We start from the raw sequence: 24,506 nt of genomic DNA on the forward strand, positions 1-24,506 counted from the left end.
ATCAGAATATAATGCAGACTGCTGGTCCACAGCCAGTAGCAATGGAGATAACAATAGGCTTGCATCACATTTTGTTGTTTTTGAGAGGGGGATATTTTACATCTATTGGAAAAATAAGAACTGCAAAACAGACACAAATTGGATTATTATTTCAGATTATAATCTGAAACTAATTTCATCTTTGAAAAATCAGCGACACAGTGGTTAGCACTGTTGCTTCACAGATCCAGGGTCCTAGGTTTGATTCCCGGCTTTGGTCACTGTGTGGAGTCGTCACGTTCTCCCCGTGCCTACGTGGGTTTCCTGCAGGTGCTCCGGATTCCTCCCACAAGTCCCGAAGGAAGTGCTGTTAGGTAATTTGGACATTTTATATTCTCCCTCAGTATACCCGAACAGCTGCTGGTGTGTGGCGACTAGGGGATTTTCACAGTAACTTCATTGCAGTGTTAATGTAAGTCTACTTGTGACAATAATAAAGATTATTTTATTATTAAATATATATATATGTAATCTTTAGCTTCATATTTGTTTGTTTGCAGCTAGAATGAAAGATGTGCCTTTGCAATAATCTTAAATCCAAAGCAGGGTCTTTTGCGTATTATGTTTGAAGCAATAACACTGGCTATCCTTTGGGTGTCCTTGTTGCTTTACATATACGCTGCGTGTCCCTTATTTTATCACGTATTTTGTATCCCTTTGATCCAATTATGGGTGTTTACTCCTGTGTATGATCTGGATTTGTGGTGTTGGAGTCTCTCCTTGAATGGTGCGTAACTGGCTAGCTGACCTAAATCAAAAGTATGGTTTGCACTGAAAGTCATCTGGAAACTCTTTTCCTTAAAATACTTAGTGGATGTTGGACAACCAAATTCAGAAATAAAAATTGTCTATTAGTGTTTCTTCTCTATCTGTTAATTAAACTTGCTATTGATTTTCACTCTTAGTACTTTGGTAAATGGGGGTAAATTCCACAGCACCTCAGAGGAACACAGAACCAAACATTATCAGACTAAGTCTTAAAACGTTATTGCCCCATGACAACCCTAAGTACAAAGTAAAGCCTCTTGCTGTGGTCTCAACTTTGTTGCAACATATCCTAAGCTGATGACAACCCTTGCAAAAGTTATTTTTGTGTAAGCGCTGTTGCTCTTTTTAACCTTAGTCTGTTTGCTCTGTTTACGTCACATTTGCTCATGAGTCGCCAGGTATCTTTATGATACCGCCACGTGGTTCAAGTTCAGGTTATGATTAATAATACAGCACACCGCTTAGTAAGGATTAAAACAATGGTCATTTATTATATACAACAAGCAATATTAATACCCTAATACTACTATTTATATAATAAACCTATCACTACTGGCCAATACTTAACTTAGGAAGAGCCCACCAGGTCAGGAAAACGAATGGCTTGTCCAATCAAATCTGGCCCGCGGGATTCAAAAGGCTGCTACAGGTCGGTGGCTAGGTGTCTCTACCGGATAGCGATCGCTGGATTCAAACTTACTATTACCGGTGGCTGGTCTTGCGAAGGTCTCGAGCAGGCGAAGATGAGAGAGAGAGAGAGAGACCTAAACTTGGACCTTCACTTTTATAGGGCCCAGGGGCTTCCCACCTCCCGGGGCGGCCCTTGACCCTGAGTCCCAAGTGATTGGATTCTGTCCCCAATCTCTGGGGTCGATGTGTCCAATGGTGAGGCGATTCCTCGATCGGGGGGTGGTCGCTCACCTGTCTATGTTTCGGTCACTGCAGGCGCCGACAGGTCTGGCCCGGTATTCAATTGCTAATATGTTGCAATTGTTCCCGGGGATAGCCGATTTAACTGTGGATGTCTGAATAGATTGGCTGCAAACAGTCCTGAATGCAACTGTGAATACCTGGGTTGATGGGCTGTTGATAGCCCTGTGTATCGATCTGGGCTACCTTCCCAGAGCCGAATATGCAAAACTGTCTGCAGCTGCCTGCTTGTGTCTTCTTGGTTGCTTTTCCCAGCAGTCTTTCGGGTTAGCCGTTTAAAACTGGGTTTTGGCCAGATTAAACAGAGCGCAGCCATTTTACATGGCTACAGTGCTCAAGTAACCATCCAATCAATGCTCTCCACCTGTATGTACGTCAATGTATGTTTAATTGACATGCTGCTTTGTTGAGACTGAGGCATTGTCTTGGCAATGGATTCACAGGGAAATTAAGGACAGTGTGTGATTAAAAGAAGAGGTTTATAATTTTACAATTTATAAGTTTAAAAACCAGCTAATGGCTAGCAAAACGATGGTAAGTTACAAGAAAACAGAATATGAATTAATTAGCCAGGAATAAATCAGCAGATTGCAAGAGCTTTTAACAAGTATTAAAAGAATGAGAGTAGCTAAAGTAAGCATCAATCCTGAGACACGGAGGTGAGAGAAATTGTCATGGCAAATGAGGAAGTAAAGCAAGCAATTGGAAATGTAAGTAGCATATTGGCCTTTATTAGAAGGGGATCGTAATACAAGTATTGCAGCCGGGGGGGGGGGGGGGGGGTAATTTGAACAGCACTAATTTCTCGTTTCACTAGCTTTTTCTGTGATGCTGCTAGTTAGATGGTAAAATGGCAGATCACGTTTGCAGTATAGCAAGGCAATATAACTGGTTCCTCAAGTTAGAGATCCATATCACACGACTCTTGCCTCTCTACATTGTCTTTGACAAGGGATATGTATTCCTCGTCTGAGTCCCCAAGTTGGTTAAATGCCTCAGCCATTCTCAGCCATTAATACTTAGGAAGTTTGCAGGGCCCTTTGCCTCAGTAGGTGAGTATACTCCAGTTCCCCACCGAAGTTATGAAATGCATATGACCTTTGTATAACTCTCTTTGAACTTGATCTGTGCAACCCATAGGGAGATCGTTAGTGTCTCTTCAGCGACAACAAGGTGCAAGTTTCTCCGATATTACCAGGTAGCTGCTTTTGTTTGAAGGTTGCTGACAGATGTAGATTCAGCCATTTTAAAAGGTATTTGTTCAGTTTTTAAAATTGTCGAAATAGCCATGAGGTTATTTATATATATATATATAATATATATATATATATTTTAAACTATGCAGCGTGATGATGTCTCAGTCACAGAAGACTTACAACAATTGTGTAGGGTTTTGCGTAGATCATTTGTGGAATATTGTATGCAGTTTTGGCCTCCATAGCTAAGGAAATATATTCTAGCATTGTTGGCAGTACTGCAAAGGTTTACTAGATTGGTTCCTTAGATAAGAGGATTATCCTCTGGAAAGAGACTGAGTAAATTGGACCTACATGTGGGATGCCAAAGCGCCAGGAAAATCAGAGGGCAGAGGTGAGTGCAGTGACCATTACTAAGGAGAAGGTTCTAGGGAAGCTGAACGGTCTGAAGGTGGCTAAATCACCTGGACCGGATGGACTGCACTAAAAGAGACAGCGCAGGAGATTGTGGAGGCATTGGTAGCGATCTTTCAGGAATCACTGGAGACATGAAGAGTCCCAGAGGACTTGAAAGTGGCTAATGTAACACCCCTGTTTAAGAAGGGAGGGAGGCATAAGACGGGAAATTATAGGCCGGTTAGCCTGATTTCGGTCATTGGTAAGATTTTAGAGTCCATTATTAAAGATGAGATTGCGGAGTACTTGGAAGTGCATGATAAAATAGGACTGAATCAGCACAGCTTTGTCAAGGGGAGGTCATGTCTGACAAAATTGTTAGAATTCTTTGAGGAGGAAACAAGGAAGTTGTTAAAGGAGAACCAGTGGATGTGATTTATATCGATTTCCAGAAGGCCTTTGACAAGGTGCCGCATAGGAGACTGTTAAATAAGTTAAGAGCCCATGGTGTTAAGGGTCAGATCCTGGCATGGATAGAGGATTGGCTCACTGGCAGAAGGCATTAGAGGATTGGCTGACTGGCAGAAGTCAGAGAGTGGGGATAAAGGGGTCTTTTTCAGGATGGCAGCCGGTGACTAGTGATGTGCCTCAGGGGTCGGTGCTGGGACCACAACTTTTCACAATATACATTAATGATCTGGAGGAAGGAACTGAAGGCACCGTTGCTAAGTTTGCAGATGATACAAAGATCTGTAGAGAGGCAGGTAGTAATGAGGAAGCAGGCGGGCTGCAGAAGAACTTGGACAGGTTTGGAGAGTGAGCAAAGAAGTGGCAGATGGAATACAATGTGGAAAAGTGTGAGGTTATGCACTTTGGAAGGAGAAATGGAGGCATAAACTATTGTCTAAATGGCGAGATGCTTAGGAAAGCAGAAGCACAAAGATTCCTTGTTCACGATGCAAAGAGGAGGTGAGCAAATTGCAGCAAAAGATCAGCCATGATTGACTTGAATGATGGTGCAGATTCAAGGCATCATATAGGTTACTGCTTCCATTTTATTTAATGTTCTAATGTTTTTAAAACAAGTGTGAGCGGGACAGCATGGTGGCACAGTGGTTAGCACTGCTGTCTCACGCGCTGAGGTCCCAGGTTCGATCCCGGCTCTGGGTCACTGTCTGTGGTGTTTGCACATTCACCCTGTGTGGCGTTTGCACATTTCACCCCCCACAACCCAAAGATGTGCAGGCTAGGTAGATTGGCCATGCTAAATTGCCCCTTAATTGGAAAAAATGAATTGGGTACTCTAAATTTATATTTTAAAAAAAATGATTCTTTAACATTCTTACCAACCAGGTCACAAGCCTGTTGTGAGTTCTGGGTATTATTTGAACTCCAATTCAACCAAGTAAAAGTGTCGAGCTCAGTCTTCCAGTTAGGATTCGCTTTAGCAGATTTTGTAGACTATTAATGTTGAGCAGGCTACTGGTGGTTTCTGTCAATAGCTTCATGCCTTGAGCATTTTTATTAATTTGCTTTTTGACCTTGTACAGTATAACGTTGGTGTTAGAGCCGGGTAAATAATTTGCAGGTTTCTTTTTCCTTAAACACAAAGGCCTCTTAGGACAAAAACCTTTTGACTTTAAAAAAATTGAACACTGCTTTAACGGAGAGACGTGACATATTTGATTAAGAAGTTGCTAGCGATCCACATGGCTGATATTGGCCAGAGGCTTAATTTCTAAACCGCACTGTTGAAATGGCAGTGGCTAACATCTTTTCATTCTTGGATGGAAAGAAAGAAGAAAAAAGATTTACATTTCTCCAGCACTTTTCATGACCAAAAGATGTCTTGCAACAATGACTTATTTTTGAAGTGTCATCATTGTTGTAATGCAATCCCAAAGTAAGATTTTTCTCACTCGGCCCTGCCTGAATTGTATTTTCTTTTTGTGGTGAGGAGAATATGAAATTAAGTTTGTGTAATAGGGTCACATTTTTTGTTTAAACTGCAAAATGAAGATAATTGATTAATTGACACTCATGATTTTTGACATTAATAAAATAGGCATTCGATCTAATTTTTTGAAAATACGTGGTAGATTCTTTGGAAAGGTGGGTGGATTTCTTTCCATTTAACAAAAAGGTATATGATTTCCCTGGATTGGCCCAAAGATATGTGTTTCTATATATTATTTTACTGTTGCTGCAAATATTTTTGTCAAAAAAAATGATTACACTAGTCCATTCCACACCCATACTTCCACGCACATTTCTTAGAACTCATACCCAGAAAGACACTTTGGTCTAGAGTACGACATGTTTGTCTAACTTCACTGAGAAGAACATAGGTCTTGCTGTTTGTAGCCATGCCAGCAGGACAACATGCGGAGTGGAGATCAAGTACATGACCACATAGACCTGAGAAAATCTGGAAGGCCACTTCTAGTTGCCCGTAGAGTGATCATGGCACAGAAGAGGCCATTTGATGCATCAAATCCATGCTAAAGTTCTCTACCTGCTAGAGTGAGAGCTGGAAATATGCTGTCTGCCTGCTCTCTTGCGGAGATGCTGGTAAGCAGTTGGAAACTTTTCATTTTAATGTTAAAACTGTTTGAAACTATTTCTAACTTTCTGGATAATTTTGAGAGTCCTTTCAAGTGGAAGGAATTAGTTTTGTCTGGAGCGTAAACAATTATTAAATAGTGTAAATTTTGAGAATTATTTGAACTAGTTTTGTTGCTGGTGGCTGATAATAAAGGCTTCTGCATTCATATTAAAAAGCTATTTGAAGTATTTCCTTATAGTTGTGGAGCTCTGCTGTATCTCCAAGTGTGGTATTTTATTGCATTTTTAAAAAGTTTGAAATGAAGAGAATTTATTTCTTTGGGGGTTGTTGAGTCTTTGGACCCTCTTCCCCAAAGACCAGAGGAAGCAAGGTCATTGAATATTTTTAAGGCAGATATAGATGTAGACAGCTTCTTCATTAACTGGAGAGTCTAAAGTTGTCTGGGATAGGTGGGATGTGGAACAGACGTCACGATCATATAAACCATGATCTCACTGAATGGGGGAGCAGACTTGAAGGGGCCAAAATGGCCTACTCCTGTTCCAGCATTTTCTGTTTTTTTTCCCGAATTTCTAGCATCTGCAGTATTTATCAAATTTGTTGAATTATACAGTAATGGCGACATGGTAGCACAGTGATTAGCACTGCTGAATCACAGCGCCAGGGATCCAGGTTCGATTCCCGGCATGGGTCACTGTGTGGAGACTGCACGTTCTCCCTGTGTCTGCGTGGGTTTCCTCCGGGTGCTCCAGTTTCCCCCCACAAGTCCCAAAAGATGTACTTGTTAGGTGAATTGGACATTCTGAATTCTCCCTCTGTGTACCCGAACAGGTGTCAGTGTGTGGCGACTAGGGGATTTTCACAGTAACGTCATTGTAGTGTTAATGTAAGCCTACTTGTAATACTAATAAAAGATTATTAGATTAAAATCTTTGCTGTCTCATTTGCTCAGGGCATGGAATGGTGTTGGACGAGATGCGGTATATCCTTGTTCAGGCACAATAACCAAAGTTGACCCAACAATTTCATTATTTCAATATAAAACCTATGAATAACTTCTGTAGAATTACAATCTATTGTTTTTATTAGTTTTTTAAAATGCATTATTGAACACTGAAAGTGATCGGTTTTCTGATAACATCAAACTGTCTGAAATTCTGATTATTAGAGTGTTTGGTTGTTTGAGTGCTGGATAAGACAAAATCTCACTTTCTATATTACAGTATTAGCTGATGTGGTACATTTTGTCATTTCGGGAGATGCGTACCTTAATTTGTGGCGGTAGATTTACAATAATTGTTTTTCAAAAGGTATTTCTGAGATTTGAAAAGGATTTAAATAAGTGAATCAGAAAGCTAGCAATACAAAGCATCAACCACTTCCTCTTGGCCCATGATGCCTGACTCCTGAATTGAAGAAGTCAGGGGAAGTCATCCGAAAGGACGCCAACCACCCTTTGCAGTAGCTGCAACAGAGGGAAAAACAGTTCTCACCTTTCCCAATGTACTGTAAACTGTTTTGACATTGGAAAGAGATGTATTAGAACAGGTAGGCATAACATCAGCATAAGTGTTGTACTGTATATCATTTCAGAGACTAAAAATGGTAAGGCCTGTTTTGCCTTGATTTGATGTATTACAAATTGCAGCTAAAAGACAAAATAATTACATTTTAAAATATAAAGCCCCATTAGAATTGCTGTCGGGAGACTAAACACAATATATCTAAAGGTTTGATGGTGGTCTACAGAAGTAGTTAAAAGGAACTATGAATATTTAGCCACCTATATAGCTGTTTTTTAAAGGTAGTTTGGTTACGTTTGTCCAATCACACAATGCCATCATACTTTGGAATTCTGTGCAAGGATTATAGGCAGCTACATTGAATTAAAGGTCAGTCTCTAATTTATTATTTGCATGTTTATTTCTGCTTTTGGCTTACAGTTTCAAAAGAATGAGGCAGATGGCTCAAATGCTGATTTTGACCAGAGTTTCCATAGAGGGTAATCACAGTCAGATTGACACTACACTCCTTTTTACTTACATTAGTCTGGAGCTGTACATTTCTCGCCCGCACCTGATCCGGGCCTGGTGAGAAATGTGTAGTGCACCTGAATCCATCCAATGCAGGACAGCAGTGTTGGGTGAAGTAATGCAGAGACCCTTTTTTATGCCACTAGCTGCCGTGAACCAAATAATGTTAAAGGTTCAAGCCTCTTTGAGAAGCCAGAAAGAAGTTAAGTATGGGTGTGTAAGGGTTAGGATGGTTGGGGTGGGCAGGGTTAGGGGAGATGGGGTTGACTGGTTGCAGGGGCTGCAGGCTTGGGTAATGAGTGGGAAAAGTAGATGTGGAGATTACCTGCAAAGACTTGCATTCAAAGTAGCATCTTGAATCATTGGACTTTGTCTATATATGTGTTTGTGGAACCTACCTCTTCACTCACCTGATGAAGGAGCTGCACTCCGAGAGCTAATGATTCCAAACAAACCTGTTGGACTTTAACCTGGTGTTGTAAGACTTCTTGCAGGTGGAAGAGAGTCAGCTGGTCAGGAGGATGGGGTATCGAGTGGTTACGGCGTTGTTTGAGGGGGAAGGGAAGTTTGTTGGGTAGGGTTGGGGATGTTTGGGCATGTTGTTTGGGCATGTTGTCCGGGCATTGGGGGAGGGGTCAGTATTAAAGTAGTTAGAAGTGGTTTTAACCTTTCTAGTGTTTCCTGGGTAACTATTTTGCTAAGAGAGTCAGAACCATCTCAAATCTTTGCTTTAAATCTGCCTCAGGTGCTGGGTAATTACCTGGCGGATGTTTAAAGTTCCCGGGCAATTCCCATGGGGACATCCGGGGGTGTCCCACAGTGTATTCATCACTGGGATATCTCCAGGGTACGACTGCTCTGAGATTGAAAGTACTGGGCCAATATGCAACAGTTCTCCGTTCTAAAACCCAACTTTAGGAATTTTTTAACTGCTTTCTTTGTGTGGGTTTAGTTGCACATCTTTCCGTGCAGAGGAGATTTGCTTGTTCACTTCCTGAACTTAACCAGGAAAAAAACTGCGGTCTAATATGCAAATAAGGGGGTAGGAATTTTGAAGAACACCCCTATATGGAAATAACCAGTTTATAATCGTGACTGGAGGAAGTTACCCTTAGAGTACTCAAATGCTAGGGAATCCACCTCCAAATACTAATCTTTATTATTGTCACAAGTAGAATTATATTAACAATATAATGAAGTTAATGTGAAAATCTCCTAGTCACCACATTCCGCGCCTGTTCAGGTGCACAGAGGGAGAATGCAGAATGTCCAAATGACCTAACAGCATGTCTTTTGGGACTTGTGGGAGGAAACTGGAGCACCCGGTGGAAACCCACGCAGACACAGGGAGAATGTGCAGACTCCACACAGACAGTGACCCAAACCAGGAATCGTACTTGGAACACTGGCACTGTGAAGCAACAGTGCTAATCACTGTGCTACCAAGACGCAAATTTGTGTCAAGTGGAACTTCGTAATAGCCAGCGAGTCGCATTTCCTACATGAATATATCTCTTTGTAGCCCAATATACTTGCAAGCGTGGCCTATGCCAAAAACAACAGACTTAAATGCCTTTGCCTTCTCTCCGATCGGTAACACTTCTAACCTTCTTGCAGCTTTAGCCATTCTCGCAGTTTCTCGCATCCTTTCACACGGAGGTCTTAATGCCAAATGATGGCTCGGTAGCTTCAGGATTTTACGCTCTTGTATGGCCTAACCCCATTTGGGTTGGTGTGGTCATGTGAAAAGCTTAGACAAGGTCAGCTAATCCAGAGTTACCAGCTTATCGGTCCATGGGAGCTGCTATTCTGCTGGCGGGAATGGTTGACACCGTTGACACAATTGGGATTTCCTATCATCTGAATTTGAATTATTGCAACTTGGATCTATGCCCAAAGTGTCATTTAAAAATGGAGATGTATGTAATTGTCATGAGAAACCTTTCCCTCAGTTTTGTTCGTAATTGTATGAAGTAGAATGGGATGCTAAACTTTTGAGGTTAACAGCTTCTAAAAATGTGAAGTTTCCATTCCGGCATGAAATCTTTTGAAGGAATATTAGTGTTCTACGTTTTGTTAACTGCATGTTGAATAAAAGCTGCGCATTCACTCATATTTAGTGCAGTGTGCTTCTGTATGATCTATGGATGTTTATGGCAATCCCGTCATATTTCAAAGCATTTGGCAAGTTTGTATAAGTGATGGAGAGGCTTCTATTCACTATTCTAGCGTCTTAAATGGGAGCAACAGAAAAGCTAACATGTTAACCACCAAATAAATGTTGACTTTTTTTCTTAAGACATTGAAAGTGCAGTAAGACTCTGGGGTTTTGGTTTGTAACTTAAGCTGCAGTTATTACTTCAATTCCTTCAATTGTGCTGAGAAATAAAACCATAAGTAGATTAAAGTTTGAATTACACTCGTGTATTTGCTGTTTCAAAATGAATGTTTTTTTCTGTATATTTGAGAACCTCTTTCCAGTCATAGCTGAAATGCTTTAATTGGAAGAAAACGTTTAAAATAAACGATTGAGGCTTTGCCTGCCCACCCATTTCAGTTGGACTTGTCAGCAATACCTACAAATACCGTCAGAATGTTCTTCCCATCTCCTTACGGCAACTGTTTATGTTTATCCGTGGGTGTCCCTGGGGGCTTAGCTGGTAAATTTGAATGTTTAGGTTAAAAAATAGTGCATTCTTGTTCTCCTGCAAACATTTAATACTTCACAATTTGTAATTTATAATCAGAAAAGGAAAATATGCAACATTCTCGAGTTCATAACAGAGCAACAGCTATTGCTCCTCCCCAAACTACTTCTACAGGTTCTTTTTCCCCCTTGGCCCCTTCTCTCAGCTCCTCTTTCTCCCTCCAAACAAAAAGATATTCGACTGCATTTGCACTTGTTGATGGAGACACTGCACCCATTATGAACTGTCTCCTTTGCCATCATCAACTCCCTCCTTTCATCCTCCAAACCACCATGGTCTTTTTGTCTTGTCTCCCTTGGCTGAACCTGGCCCCCTTCTGCTTCCTCCCCCATGTACTACAAGTTAAAGTGGCACTCTCTTATCCCTCTTTTCCTGTCAAGCTGGTAATCTTGCTCCTGCCTCAATCTCACATTCTTCTTCCCTGCCCCACCTCCACCCATATGTTCACCCTCCATTTATCAGACCCAGACCCCACTTCATGTTGGCACTCTCCTCCCTCTGGTAAGTTGATGCTTGTAACCCCGGCGCAGACACGAGGGGCCGAATGGCCTCTTTGCATTCTGTAAAAGTGTGACTCAGCTCGAAACCCTTTTCTCCTTACTCATGCTTCGTGGTATTACTCCAAGGCTTCTACAGAAATCTTATCATGACTGCTATTGTATGTCAAAGTGGTTAAATATATTTGTATATAATGGGTGGAAATTCCTGATCGCTCAAGAATTTGTGTCTATAGTTAGCAGCTATTTTCAATCACTTTGCTTTAAAGTAGCAGTTACGACAGAACTCCAGCCTTTGAGCAGTGCTGGAGGGGGAAGCCTGCCCAGAATTATATCTGTAAATGTGAATATGTGTGCTAGTTATTCTTTCAGAATGTTGGGCTGGTCAAATGTGAACAAGTGGTACATTAATAAAGCGTGCAGGCCTTCCTATTGATTTCACATGGTTTCTGTATATCTAATGCACTTATGTTTCCTTGTTTTGGCAATGTGAGTCACAGACCAGTGCTTGGAAGTTGGACCTTGCTTCTTTAGATACTAAAACACTGAAAGGCATTCCCGCCAAATTGGATTGCCCAAAATAACAATTTAAAATATTAATTGTATCCTTCAATAATTCACCAGAGACAGGAGAAAAAGTGATGGCATTAATACCCAAAACTATAAGTAAATCTATCCAGTATGCCAAAATAAAAAGGATAAAGCGATCGTTTCCAATGTTCAACTTTGTAAAAATCACTTTAACATGCAGGTAATGAGATACGGCAGTACAAACGCCATTTCCTGGGGATAGGCAACAAATGGTTTTGTTGTGATATGATGTGCATGCAGCTTCAAGGGTGGGTCGCTTAGACTACTGTCAATCATTACCATCTTGATAGCATATATGATGTTTTAATCCCTTGATTTGCCATTCTGAAAGCTGCAGGAAAAGAGATTAGGCCCCTCTAGAGCCTGATAACGTACATCCCAGAGTACTCGAGAAAGTGGCTCTGGAAGTAGTGGATGGTGGTCACCCAAGATTTTATAGACTCTGGAACAGTTCCTACCGATTGGGGGGTAGATAATATAACCCCACTATTTAAAAAGGTAAGTAGAGAGACAACAGGGAATTATAGACCAATAAGTCGTACGTCGGTAGTCAGGAAAATTCTGGAATCCATTGTCAAAGATTTATAGCAGAGCACTCAGAAAACACTGGCAGGACCGGGCAGAGTCAGCTTGGGTTTATGAAGGGGAACTCATGATTAACAAATCTACTGGAATTCTTCGAGGATCTAACCACTAGAGTGATGAGGTTGAGCCAGTGGCTGTAGTTTATTTAGACTTTAAGAAGGCTTTCGACAAAGTCCCACATAAAAGATTAGCATGCAAAATTAAAGCGCATGAGATTAGGGGAAGTGTACTGAGGTGGATAGAAAACAGGTTGGCAGACAGGAAACAAAGAGTAGGAATGAACAGGTCTTTTCCAAATGGCAGGCATTGACTAATGGGGTACCACATGGATCGATTCTGGGACCCCAGCTATTCACAGTATAAATGATTTAGATGAGGGAATTAAATGTAATATCCCCAAATTTGCAGTGACACAAAGTTGGGTGGGAGGGTGAGCTGTGATTTGTGATTTGGACTAGTTGAGTGAGTGGGAAAATGAGTGGAAGATACAATATAATTTGGATAAATATGAGGTTATCCACTTTGGTAGCAAAAACAGGAAATCGTTCAGGTTCGGGATATGAGAGGTGGTGTCCGCATTGGCCAAGGTGAATGGGGCGTTTTATGAATGGTTGTATAGGTCGGAGCTGCTGGAGGATGAGTCGGACATGGTGGATTCCTGGAATGGTTGGAGTGTCCCACAATGGAGTTGGAAGACCAGGAAGGGTTAGAGGAGCCATTGGGGGGTGAGGTAGTTCAGAAGACACCAGGGAGTATGCAAACTGGCAAGACACTGGGGAATTTTATTCTACCCTGTGGAATTTTTATAAAAGGTTTGCCGACTTGTTGATACCGTTGTTGGTGGAGGCATTTGAATATTGACTAGCGCGTGGGTTGTTCCCGGAGACTATGATTACAGGCATCTATCTCGCTCCTTTTAAAGAAAAATAAAGATCCGTTGGAGTGTGGGTCATACCAGCCGATTTCTTTATTGAATGTGGAAGCAAAGAATTTGGCTGAGATGTTGGTGCTCAGGTTGGAAGAGTGTCTCCCTCAGGTTGTTGGGGAGGCGCCGCCTGTTGAATGTGATTTTGTCCCCATTGGAAAGGGAGAACAGGGTGTTATTGTGGCATTGGATGTAGCGAAGGTCTTCGATAGGGTAGATTGGAGTTATTTGTTCGCGGCGTTGGAGTGGTTTGTGATTGGGCCCAAGTTTGTGCTGTGGGTTAAGCTACAATAGAAGGAACCTAAGGTCAGCTTCCGTATGAATAATGTGAGCTTGAGATATTTCCAGCTGCACAGGGGAACGAAGCAGGGTGCCCTATATCACCACTCCTGTTCACGTTGGTGATTAAGCCTTTGGCCATTGCTTTGAGAAATCGGATAAGTGGAGTGGGATAGCGAGGGTGTTTGGGGGGGGGGGGGGGGGGGGGCGGTGGTAGAATGTTCCTGTATGCTGATAATCTGTTGTATGTTATGGACCAGGTCACAACAATGGAGGAAATAATGGACCTGTTGAAGCATTTGGGGCCTTTTCTGGATATAAGATAGATTTGGAGAAAACAAGTGTTTTTCGGTTACTCTGCTGGGGAAGGGAGCTAATGTGGGGGTGTTTGCTTCTCCGTCTATCGGGCACTCACTTCAGGTGCCTAGGGATGCATGTGGCTTGGGTCTGAGCCCGGCTTCGCAAATTGAACTTTACGCGCCTGGTGAGTAGGGTTAAGGATGACTACAGAGGTGGGATGACCTCCCTCTATCTTTCGCAGGCTGAGTTCAATCTGCCACGGTTTTTGTTTTTATTCCAATGTCTACCGTTTTGTTTTACCAGAAGTGTTTCTGGTGGGTTGGAGAGATTTCTCCCGTCCTTCATGTGGGTGAGCTGGTTAGCCAGGATTCGGAAAGCAGTCCTGCAGAAGGACCAGCAGTCAGGAGACTTGGTGTTGCCGAGCCTGATGTATTACCTTTCGGCGGTGAATGCGGAGAAGGTTTTCTGTTGGTGTGGGGACCAGGATGCAGTTTGGGTGAAGGTGGAGTCAGGTTCCTGTAGGGAGTCAGGATTGCAGGCATGGGTAACGGCTTTGCTTCTGTTTTCTCCAGGGAGATAATCAGGTAATCCAGTGGTGGTCGCTATGCTGAAGATATGGAGACAATTTTGACAGCACTTTAGGAGCGGTGTCGAAATGTGCCATATATTCGAACTGGAAAGATTAGATGCCGGGAGGACAAGGGGGTGGAAGGAATGAGGGATTTGTTTCTGGAGGGGCGGTTCGCAAGTCTAGAGGAGCTGTCAGTGAAGTTTGGGCTCTCGGGAGTCAAAGTTTTAGTTATCTACAGGTTTGGGCTCTTTGCGAGGTAAGTCTTTCCATCTTTTCCGGTAGTGCCGCCATTGTTGCTGTTGGAAAGGGTTCTGTTAGTATAAGTAGTAGCTTGGTTTCTTCACCGTTCATCTGCACCATGGGCGCAGACAGATGAAACCTCAATTTAGCATCTCGCCCAACAAGAAGACATTTCAGATATTATAGCACACTCGGTGCCGCACTGCAGTTACAGCTTACATTATTTGTTCAAGACCTGGAAAGGGGTTGAATATGGGATCTTGTTGGCCAAAGTCACATGCAGCCAATCTAAAACTGTTGAGCTGGCACATTAATTAATATGTGGCATTACATGAACATCTGTGCTATCTGCAAGTAGGAGAGGCAGTGTAGTGGTATTGTCGCTGGACTAGTAATTCAGAGTACCAGGGTAATGCTCTGGGTACTCTGGTTCAAATCTCACCACAGAAGATGGTGAAATTTGAATTCAGTAAAAATCTGGAATTAAAAATCAAAACCTGACAATGGAACCATTGCTGATTGTCGTAATAACCCATCTGGTTCACTAAGGGAGCCTGTTCTGGCCTACACGTCACTCCAGATCCACAGCAAAATGGTTGTCTCTTCAAATGTCCTCTGAAATGGTGTGGCAAACCATTCAGTTCAAGGGACGGGCAATAAATGCTGGCCCAACCAGCAACACCTCAATAAATAGAAAAAGAGGTCTTCATTTACTACTGGCAATCAGTTACTTAAAAGGTGAAAATATTGTGACTTTATTTGTCTTTCTGATGTTCTGGCATTAATGATTATTCTTTCACTTGCAGGTTGATATTTCCATTGTAATAAAAATATAATCGTAGCTATGGAATGTGCACATAGTTGGAGAAATGCGAAGGACAAAAGGAAGGCTTGGGCAAGAAGCAGAGACTCTTGGCAATTTTCTGAGACAGGCGACAGATGTGATGCCACCGAGACCACGGAGCTCTCCGAAGGCAACAGCGCAGCAAATCTAGAACTGACAGAAACATCAACTGAAGGTAGGGGTTTTCTGATGCATGCATTTGTGTTACTGTTTGATGAATGAATAATGTCATATTGTAGGTTCTCCAGATTGATTTACATGTCGACCAAATATAAAAATCCTTTAACTACTTGTCTGGAATTAACTGCATGGATGTGTTTCTTTGTAAACTTAAGCATCTAGTCCAACACCAACACTGTCCACCCTTAACTGCCCTTTGAAGTAACCTATCAAGCCACTCAGTTAATGAGACGTGGAGCATCTAGGAATGGGAAATAAATGCTGATCTTGAAAGCGACACGCATCCTGAAAATGAATTTAAAAGAATATTCCTCCTCCTGTCATTTTTTTTTATGGTCCCGTCAGTACATTGGTGACTGCTGAAGCCAACCTGCACACAAAAGGTTCTGCTACAAATAGTAGGGCAGCATACTACAGATTGAATTTTGGATTTGTTGCTAGCTCATTATTTACTCCCCTTACATTTTCTCTCTGCCTCTGATATGTGTTTGCTTTTGAAAGAGGTAAGTGCTCTTTGGGATTTAAAAAAATAGACTTGAATGTGCTTAAAATGACACAAACTCAGTGGAACTGTCAAAGAGACTGTCAAGCTGTCAAAGGGATTTAAATCTCCTGCCCTTTTTAAATGTTAGAAAAAATAATGCAGTATTTTAAAAATCAGTGCTTACTATTTCACTCTGTCTGCTGACATGAGCCTGAGGGCTATCATTACAGTATTAATAGTCCATACTGATTTTATTTTACAGCGTTTCATTATCACATTATCACTGACTGTGTCAGTTCACAGTCAGACTGACATCTCAAAGAGCTCATAATTTCTTTGAAGTGGAACTATAAATGCAATTATTTATCTTCATAATAGATTAAAGGATGTTAAATGTAATGATTTAAAAAAATCGATTGAGTGTATTTTTTTGAGCAGACAACACATCATTCCACCTCCTCCAGGTACGATTAGCAAACGTGGATTTCCATTTGATTGGTCCATGTTTATGCTTGGCACAGTACTGCAGTAATTTGCTATTGCCTTCTGTAGTATGTCTGATGAGGAAACTATCCCATTCTGACTTCCTCTCATTAGGTATATTGGAAGGATTTACAGGTTGATAATCAACCTGTCTGGCCATGTTATGAAAGCACCCTCCATGGCCATCTAGCCATGAAGCGGGACTTGAACCCAGAGTATCTAGCCCAGAGGTAGGGATACTACCGCTGTGCCACAAGATATCCTGCAAATTCATCATAAGAACATTATTTCATCTCTACATGTCTTCTGGGCTCTGCCCATGGTGAGTTGGTATGATGAGTGTAAGGGCAAAAGGTGGTGAGTGCAGGGGTAGGGGCTGGCATGAGTTGGCACAATGTCGCTCCAGGGACTATAAAGGGCCATGTATGGATGGGATTGGGAGAACGTGCAGACTCCGCACAGACAGTGACCCAAGCCAGAAATCGAACCCGCATCCCTGTGCCGTTAGGTAATTTGGACATTCTGAATTCTCCCTCAATGTACCCGATCAAGCACCGGAGTGTGGTGACGAGGGGGTTTTCACAGTAACTTCATTGTGGTGTTAATGTAAGCCTACTTGTGACACTAATAAAGATTATATTAAAAAGGGTGTCTCCTGTCTGCAGTAATTATGGCAAGAGCCCTACGTCACCTCTTTTCGAGAAAGTCTCACTACATTAACTGCCAATTTGGCACTTAAAGCAGTGGTGGGCCCTCTCTGGGATCAAGGAACCTGAGTGCAGAACTCCTGTCTGGCGAGATCTGCCAGGCAGAGGCCAGGGGCTCTTATTGCTTGGCAGTGCCACGGGGAAGGTGGCTGCTGCTAGCAATGTACCCTCCTGAGCTCCAGGATCTCTTGACGAACCCAGGTCCCAGATTAGTGACGGCAGGAAGGGGGTGAGTCGCAGAGAAGGATCAGAAGCAAGGGCAGGAGATGGTTCTCAGTTGGCCCTCCCTTCCGGGTGCTGGTTCCCTCAATCAGGCACTGAGACCCCATCTCTCCTGAAAACCCTTGAGCAATGCTAACAGGGTTTGATTTGCATGCGCCCTGCATGGGGAGTTCCCCACCCTCCGTTGGGTGAATAACAGCAGCAGTGTGATGAGGTCTTTTAAGTGGGCATTATTGGTCATTAAAGGCCTCCATTGGCAGCAGAGCAGGAAGGCCGTCCATGAGTCTTTCCATCGTGGACGTAACCAGGGCAGAGATGGGAAGGCAACAGGGTTCCCAGCTGCCACCCTGTAACCTGATGAAATCCCCAGCTGTCATCAAGCTTACCTCGAGGGAGGGCATTAAATTGTGCCCCATGATACTCAAGTGAAGGGGGACACGTGAAGGAGTTGAAATGAATGGCAATAAAGCTGAGAAAGAAGGAGAGTTTGAGTTGCAGTTGCATTTATTGCTAATCTTCAGTTGACCTGAGAGGAAGGTTGTTGGCCTTTTATAGAAATTATTTGTACAACTAGAATATGTTCCTCGTCTCATCCAGTATTTTAAAGTGATTGTACAACACAGCGGCTTTCCAGGCCGCATCAGAGAGCTTTAAGAAACATCCGTAGAGCGTTTTCATGTGTAGGCCCAACTGGGTAGGAGTTACCTTCCTTGCAGAACTTCAGTTAATCAGAGAGTTTTATTTTGACAATCTAGCAGTTTTCATGAGTTACTTTTTCAGATGGTAACATACCAGATTTATGGAAATCTGTTTTTAACAGCTTGCCATGGTGGAGGTTGAACTTGTGACTTCAAGGTCACTCAAGCAGCATCATAACCAGAAATGAAAGGAGGAGGGAAGAGAGAGGAACATGGATGGTAGAGAAGCTAAAAGGGAGTGGGGATATAGGTGACATGAAGCACTCAGGGAATGTGGATGTGACTGTGCCGGCATTGAGAAGAGTGAGAAGAGAGGAAAATGGGTGGTAATAAATGGGGTGGGAGAGGTGCAGTGAATGGTCGAAGGAAGAAGCAATAGGGAATGGCTGGCAATGATGAGAGAATGAAGGAAGTAAATGGATAGGAATGAAGCAGAGATAGCATGGCAGTGAGAAGCAGATACAATAAAACGTTAGTGAAAGGTCAGTCCAAAGTTGTGCAGGTTAGGTGGATTGGCCATGATAAATTGCTCTTAGTGTCCAGAATTGCCCTTAGTGTTGGGTGGGGTTACTGGGTTATGGGGATAGGGTGGAGGTGTTGACCTTGGGTAGGGTGCTCTTTCAAAGAGCCGGTGCAGACTCGATGGGCCGAATGGCCTCCTTCTGCACTGTAAATTCTATGTAAATTCTATGAAGTTGGGAGAAATGTTTTATTGTAAGGAAGGAAAGAGGGAAGAAACTGGCAGTGGTGTTTTGGAATGGGTAAAGTAGTGTGTTACATTAACTGAGGGCAGGGAAGTGTTCCAGCAGAAGTGGGGGTATGGGTGGAAGTTGACAAATGAACAAAAGAATTAGAAGCAGTCGTAGGCCATTCAGCCCCTCAAGCATACTTTGCCACTCAATATGATCAAGACTGATCTGATTGTACCCTCAACTCCACACTCCACCTATCCCCGATAACTTTTCACCCCCTGGCTTATCACAAATCTCTCTAGCTCTGCCTAAGTATTCAAAGTAAGACGTCTTACAACACCAGGTTAAAGTCCAACAGGTTTGTTTCGATGTCACTAGCTTTCGGAGCGCTGCTCCTTCCTCAGATTCACCTGAGGAAGGAGCAGCGCTCCGAAAGCTAGTGACATCGAAACAAACCTGTTGGACTTTAACCTGGTGTTGTAAGACTTCTTACTGTGCTCACCCCAGTCCAACGCCGGCATCTCCACATCATAAGTATTCAAAGACACTGCTTCCACCACCTTCTGAGAAAGAAAGATGGAGTCGGTGCCAAGCATACTGAGTTTGTGGCAGGGGGCAACTGTGGTTCATTCAGGTCTCTATTTAATAAGCGGTTTAACAGTACAGCAGAAGTAGAGAAGTTGAGAGACCGGTCAAATCATACAAAGCTTCAAAAAGTTAAAACACCAATTTGGAAAAGTCCAATTAATTCCGTTCTCAACCTTGAGAGCAGTGTTATTATCAGGATACTTGGTGTTTTGGTGCTAATGTTCTCCCGAGCCTCAAATTGCTTCCCTTGCTATCACCATGCCACAATCATCAGTCTTGTTAATATGAGTGCCACATAGTGTAGTTCAGACACAAAGTACAGCTGATTATTGTACGGTTGAGTGGGTGTTATTTGTGAAAAGCATAGTCTGAAAATTTCAGATGTGCCAATTAGGTTTTAATGACATTTTAGCAAAGTCACTTGTAAAATAAAACTGAACAAAGTGCTACGAAATAAACAGTGCTGTGCCATATATTGAATGACCCGAACACTTAGTGAATTACACTAGAACTAATTTATAAAACTGGCTTTGAGTGTATTTAACACTCATTCTATTAGTAAGGATTCCTTCTTGTATGTTTGGCAAGAGATTATTTAGGTATGTTAGGCATTTTAAAATGGGCAGCAATATATTTTCTTTCTGTTCGGAGTTTGACGTAACAAAATTAGTCACAGGCTACATGCATATTTGCAAGCCTGAGTTTGAATTGATTTATTTTCCATTGAATAGAAGGGGTTATTATACCAAATGTATCTTCCAGGCTAAGAATTGCAAGCTCAAGCCAAACAGGTCTTCATGTATCTGAAAGATACCACTTTATATCTTGATGGCAGATCTGTCCAGGGGACAGAAAAATTGCAAACAATTGCTGCACATGTAAATGATCTGGGTAATATAGAGCAGCCTTTTAAACGTATTGGCTCAGTGGTAACATTCCTGCCTTGGAATCAATAGGTTGTGGTTTCACAGGCACTTGACCATATCATTTGGGCTGACTCTTCAATGCAGCACTTCTATAGCCAATCTTGTGTCCAAAGACCAAAATTAGCCAGGTGGTATTCTTTGTATGATCTGACGAAGGCCTCCAAAGACTTACAATACTTATGTAGATTTGAAGTTCACTGATGTTCTTCAATTCTGTTAGCATTTGTAATTTTTTCACCACCGTTCCTGGACCATTTTGAAAGGATGATCTTAACTTAGCCAGCCGGGTAAGAAATTGGCACAAATGGGTATGATGCCCATTGTACACCCAACTTGATTTTACTCTGTACTGACAGTCAAATCGAGCCACTTCTCTTCCTGCCTCACCCTACTCTTGAGGTTAAAGTTACTTCCTAAAAAAAGCAATCTTTTTGATTTTACTTTTGTCCTACTTGGAACCAAGGGCCATTTTCAGAATGGAAGCCATTTGCAATTGAGATGTACAACTGTGAATAGAAGCAATTATTATTTCAAACTTGGACTATGAAAGTTTGTGGAAATACATTTTGCCCAATTTAAAAAAATATTCTCATTCTCTCCCGTTATTTTTAGGAAGGAACTGAGCTTCTTTCCGGAAATTGACCTCTTCCACTGATATGTTTTTGTTCTCCTCCCTCCACTGGATATACCAAAGTTATCATCAGGTTTCTGGCTTTGGGTTAATTTTCAAAATGGAAATGCTGGAAAAATGGAGAGTATCAGCAAGCTGCTTGGCAAGTCAACTGAGAATGTATGCAGCACAGTAGCACAGTGATTAGCACAGTTGCTTCACAGCTCCAGGGTCCCAGGTTCGATTCTCGGCTTGGGTCACTGTCTGTGGGGAGTCTGCACGTTCACCCCGTGTCTGCGTGGGTTTCCTTCAGGTGCTCCGGTTTCCTCCCACAGTCCAAAGATGAGCAGTTTAGATGGATTGGCTATGCTAAATTGCCCTTAGTGTCCGAAAAAGGTTAGGTGGGGTTACTGGGATAGGGTGGAGGTGTGGGGATAGGGTGGAGGTGTGGGCTTGGGTAAGGTGCTCTTTCCAAGAGCCGGTGCAGACTCGATGGGCCGTATGGCCTCCTTCTGCACTGTAAATTCTATGATTCTTATTAAGATGGAAGATCCCGTTGAAGGATAAAATATCTATAATAGTAATAATGAATTGTAGTGACTGTGTTTATGATGCCCATTTTTGAATTACACTCGTCACCAACAGTATTTTGCTCTTGATCACAGCATTGAAATGGCTCTTACAAATATCATTTTGTATGTAATTGTGACAAAAGTAATTGCGACAAAAGTAAGCTATGCCGCTTTCATCCTTCTCACCCTGTCTGCAGCCTTTGACATAGTTAACTATACCATCCCGCTTCAAAACCCTTTGCCATCATCCAGCTGGGTGGAAATTCAGTCACCTGGTTCCATCCTTGCCTATGTAATCATAGGTTGAGAATCAACTGCAATCGCTTCTCTTCACACTTACCCATCCTTCACCCTGGTGTCTCCTAAGGATCTGGTTCTATCCTATTTCTAATCCACATGCCGCTCCTCGGCAGCATCATCCAAAATTACCGTGTCTGTTTCCACATGTATGTTCATGTCATTCAGCTCCAGCTCACTCGGCCCCTCCTCTGTCTATCTAGATTGACGGACTGTTAATCTAACATTCAGTACTGTGCAACAACTGGAGATGACAAGTGTCAAGACTTGCCTTTTCTTTCCGATTCCTCAATACATCATCGGGTTTTTGGGGTAATATTTAAGGATGAAGAGGTTCATTCCATGTCTGTGGTGAACCATTTACATGCAAAGAAACCAGTTTGACATGATTTCTTGAGTTTAAAAAAAAGTGTTAGTTTTAATTGAACAAAAGCACTCACCCAGGTAAAGATATAAAAAGGTAAACGCGCATCCGGACCTTTGCAGCCCACACACGCACACACACCTGAGCATGCAACATAACACGTTATACAGTAGGCCAAATGAAAATTGAACAATAAAAGGCAAAAGTTAGCGAGTTCACTGTTTATGAGTCATCCATTGGTATGGCTGAGGCATAATCTTTCCATGGTAATCTTGAAATTCCAGTGGTTTTGCAGCAGATATAAACTGGAGATCATTTAAAAAAAAAGTAGTCCATCTTTTCCAAATGTCAATGATGTTTGCACCTGATGTTCCTTTTGCTTGTAAATTCTCTACCTCTGTAATTTGAACACGTGGAGGAAATAAACTTGCGGAGCTATGGGGATAGATGAGGGAATGGGAGTGTTTGGGTTGCTCTGTAGAGAACCAACATGGATTCGATGGGCCAAGCCATCTGCTCCGATACCATTATACTCTATAAATATTTGAGATAAACTAGACTGCTTGTAATCGTGGTGTGATATTTGACACTGCTATGAGCTTCTTGACCACATATCTGTGCCATCGCCAAGACTACCTAGTTCCACCTCCCTAATGTTGCTTAACTCTGCACTTCTCTCGGCTGCCGAAACCCTCATCCAAGCCTTTGTTACTTTAAGATTTGACTGTTCCAATGATCACTGGCCTCCCACATTCTACACTCCTTAAACTTAAGATCGTCCAAAGCTTTGCTACCCATTTCCTAACTTGCAGCGAGTTCTGTTCACCCTTGTGCTCATTGACCTACGTTGGCCGTTATAAGCAACACTGGAATTTTGAAATTCTCGTTCTTATTTTCAAATCGCACTATGGCCTCTCCCCGCTCGATCTTTGGAATTTCCTCCATCCCTCTACAGTCTTCCTAACTTCCGGTACTGCTTCAATTCTGGCCTCTTGAGCATCCCTGATGTCATTGCTCAGCCCTTGGTGGCTGTGCCTTCGATTGCCTCGGCTCTGAACTCTGTAATACCCTCCCTAATGCACTCAATCTGCCTCTTCACTTCTCTTTCCTCCATTGAGATGCTTCTTAAAATCTCCAGCATTGACATAGCTGTTGGACATCAAACCGAAGACCTCCATATGTATGTTGCTGGCTGACATTTGTTTTATGATGCTTCAGCACTTGGGCACAGCTTGTTATGATAAAGTTGCTATGCAAGTACATACTGTTGTTATCACAGCTACCCTGATTCTTCTTAACTTGCAATTTCTGTCATCGCCAATGCCAAAAGGAATTGTTGCCGTCTCATTAACGGGTCTTAATTTATTCTTGTCCATCCAGTACCACTTATCCCCCAATTACACAATAGTGAAATTGAAATTTGTTCAGTGAAAGCAATGCATATAAACATAACATGGAGAGATAGAATAATGCTCTCCCCCATTCCTGCCCTGGTATTGCATTGGGCACTTTACTCTGACTTCTAATGTTGGCACACCTTTTAGATAGCCAATGTTCCTGCATAGGCATTGAAGTGTCCGATCAGCCATGATTGTATTGAATGGTGGAGCAGGTTTGACGGGCTGAATGGCCTATTGCTGTTACTATGTTCCGATAATTGTTTCTTGTCCCATTGGAAGTTCTGAGGAAACTCTCCAAATTCGAAGAGCGTTTTAGCACAGTTCTTTAAGTCCAATACTGTAGTCCAATACTGGCACAGTGGTTAGCACTGCTGCCTCACAGAACTAGAGACCGGGTTGAATTTCGGCCTTGGTGACTTTGTGTGGAGATTGCACGTTCTCCCCGTGTCTGCGTGGGTTTCCCCTGGGTGCTCCGGTTTCCTTCCACAGTCCAAAGATGTGCAGGGTGAGTATATTGTCCATGATGACTTGCCCTTAAGTGTCCAAAGGTGTGCAGTTACATGGATGGGCCATGCTAAATTGCTCCTTAGTGTCTAAAGGTGTGCAGGTTAGGTGGGGTTACGGGTTGCAGGGATTGGGCGGGAGCGTGGTTTGGGTGCTCTTTCACTCGGTGGACTGAATGGCCTCCTTCTGCACTGTAGGAATTCTAAGCCTAGATGCACTGCAGGAACTCACCAAGGCTCCTGGGCCAGCACCTTCTAAACCCCTGACCTCAACCACCTAGAAAGACGAATGCAACAGATGCATGGGAACAC

General features: G+C 42.5%; 1 protein-coding gene across 7 annotated transcripts in view; it reads left to right on the forward strand.

The window, feature by feature from the left end:
* itprid2 (ITPR interacting domain containing 2) overlaps positions 1-24,506 on the forward strand; it is a 228,667-nt gene that overhangs the window by 89,112 nt on the left and 115,049 nt on the right. For 6 of the 7 annotated variants that reach the window (XM_072477597.1, XM_072477590.1, XM_072477574.1 and 3 more), the window contains one exon: positions 15,431-15,643. In XM_072477597.1, coding sequence (XP_072333698.1) covers positions 15,469-15,643 — 175 coding nt within the window. In that variant the 5' untranslated portion in view covers positions 15,431-15,468. Of the gene's footprint in view, positions 1-15,430; positions 15,644-24,506 lie in introns of those variants that run through there. The other variant, XM_072477603.1, reaches the window with a different exon arrangement.

This window comes from Scyliorhinus torazame, chromosome 2, assembly GCF_047496885.1.
Source record: "Scyliorhinus torazame isolate Kashiwa2021f chromosome 2, sScyTor2.1, whole genome shotgun sequence".
NCBI classification, from domain to species: domain Eukaryota; kingdom Metazoa; phylum Chordata; class Chondrichthyes; order Carcharhiniformes; family Scyliorhinidae; genus Scyliorhinus; species Scyliorhinus torazame.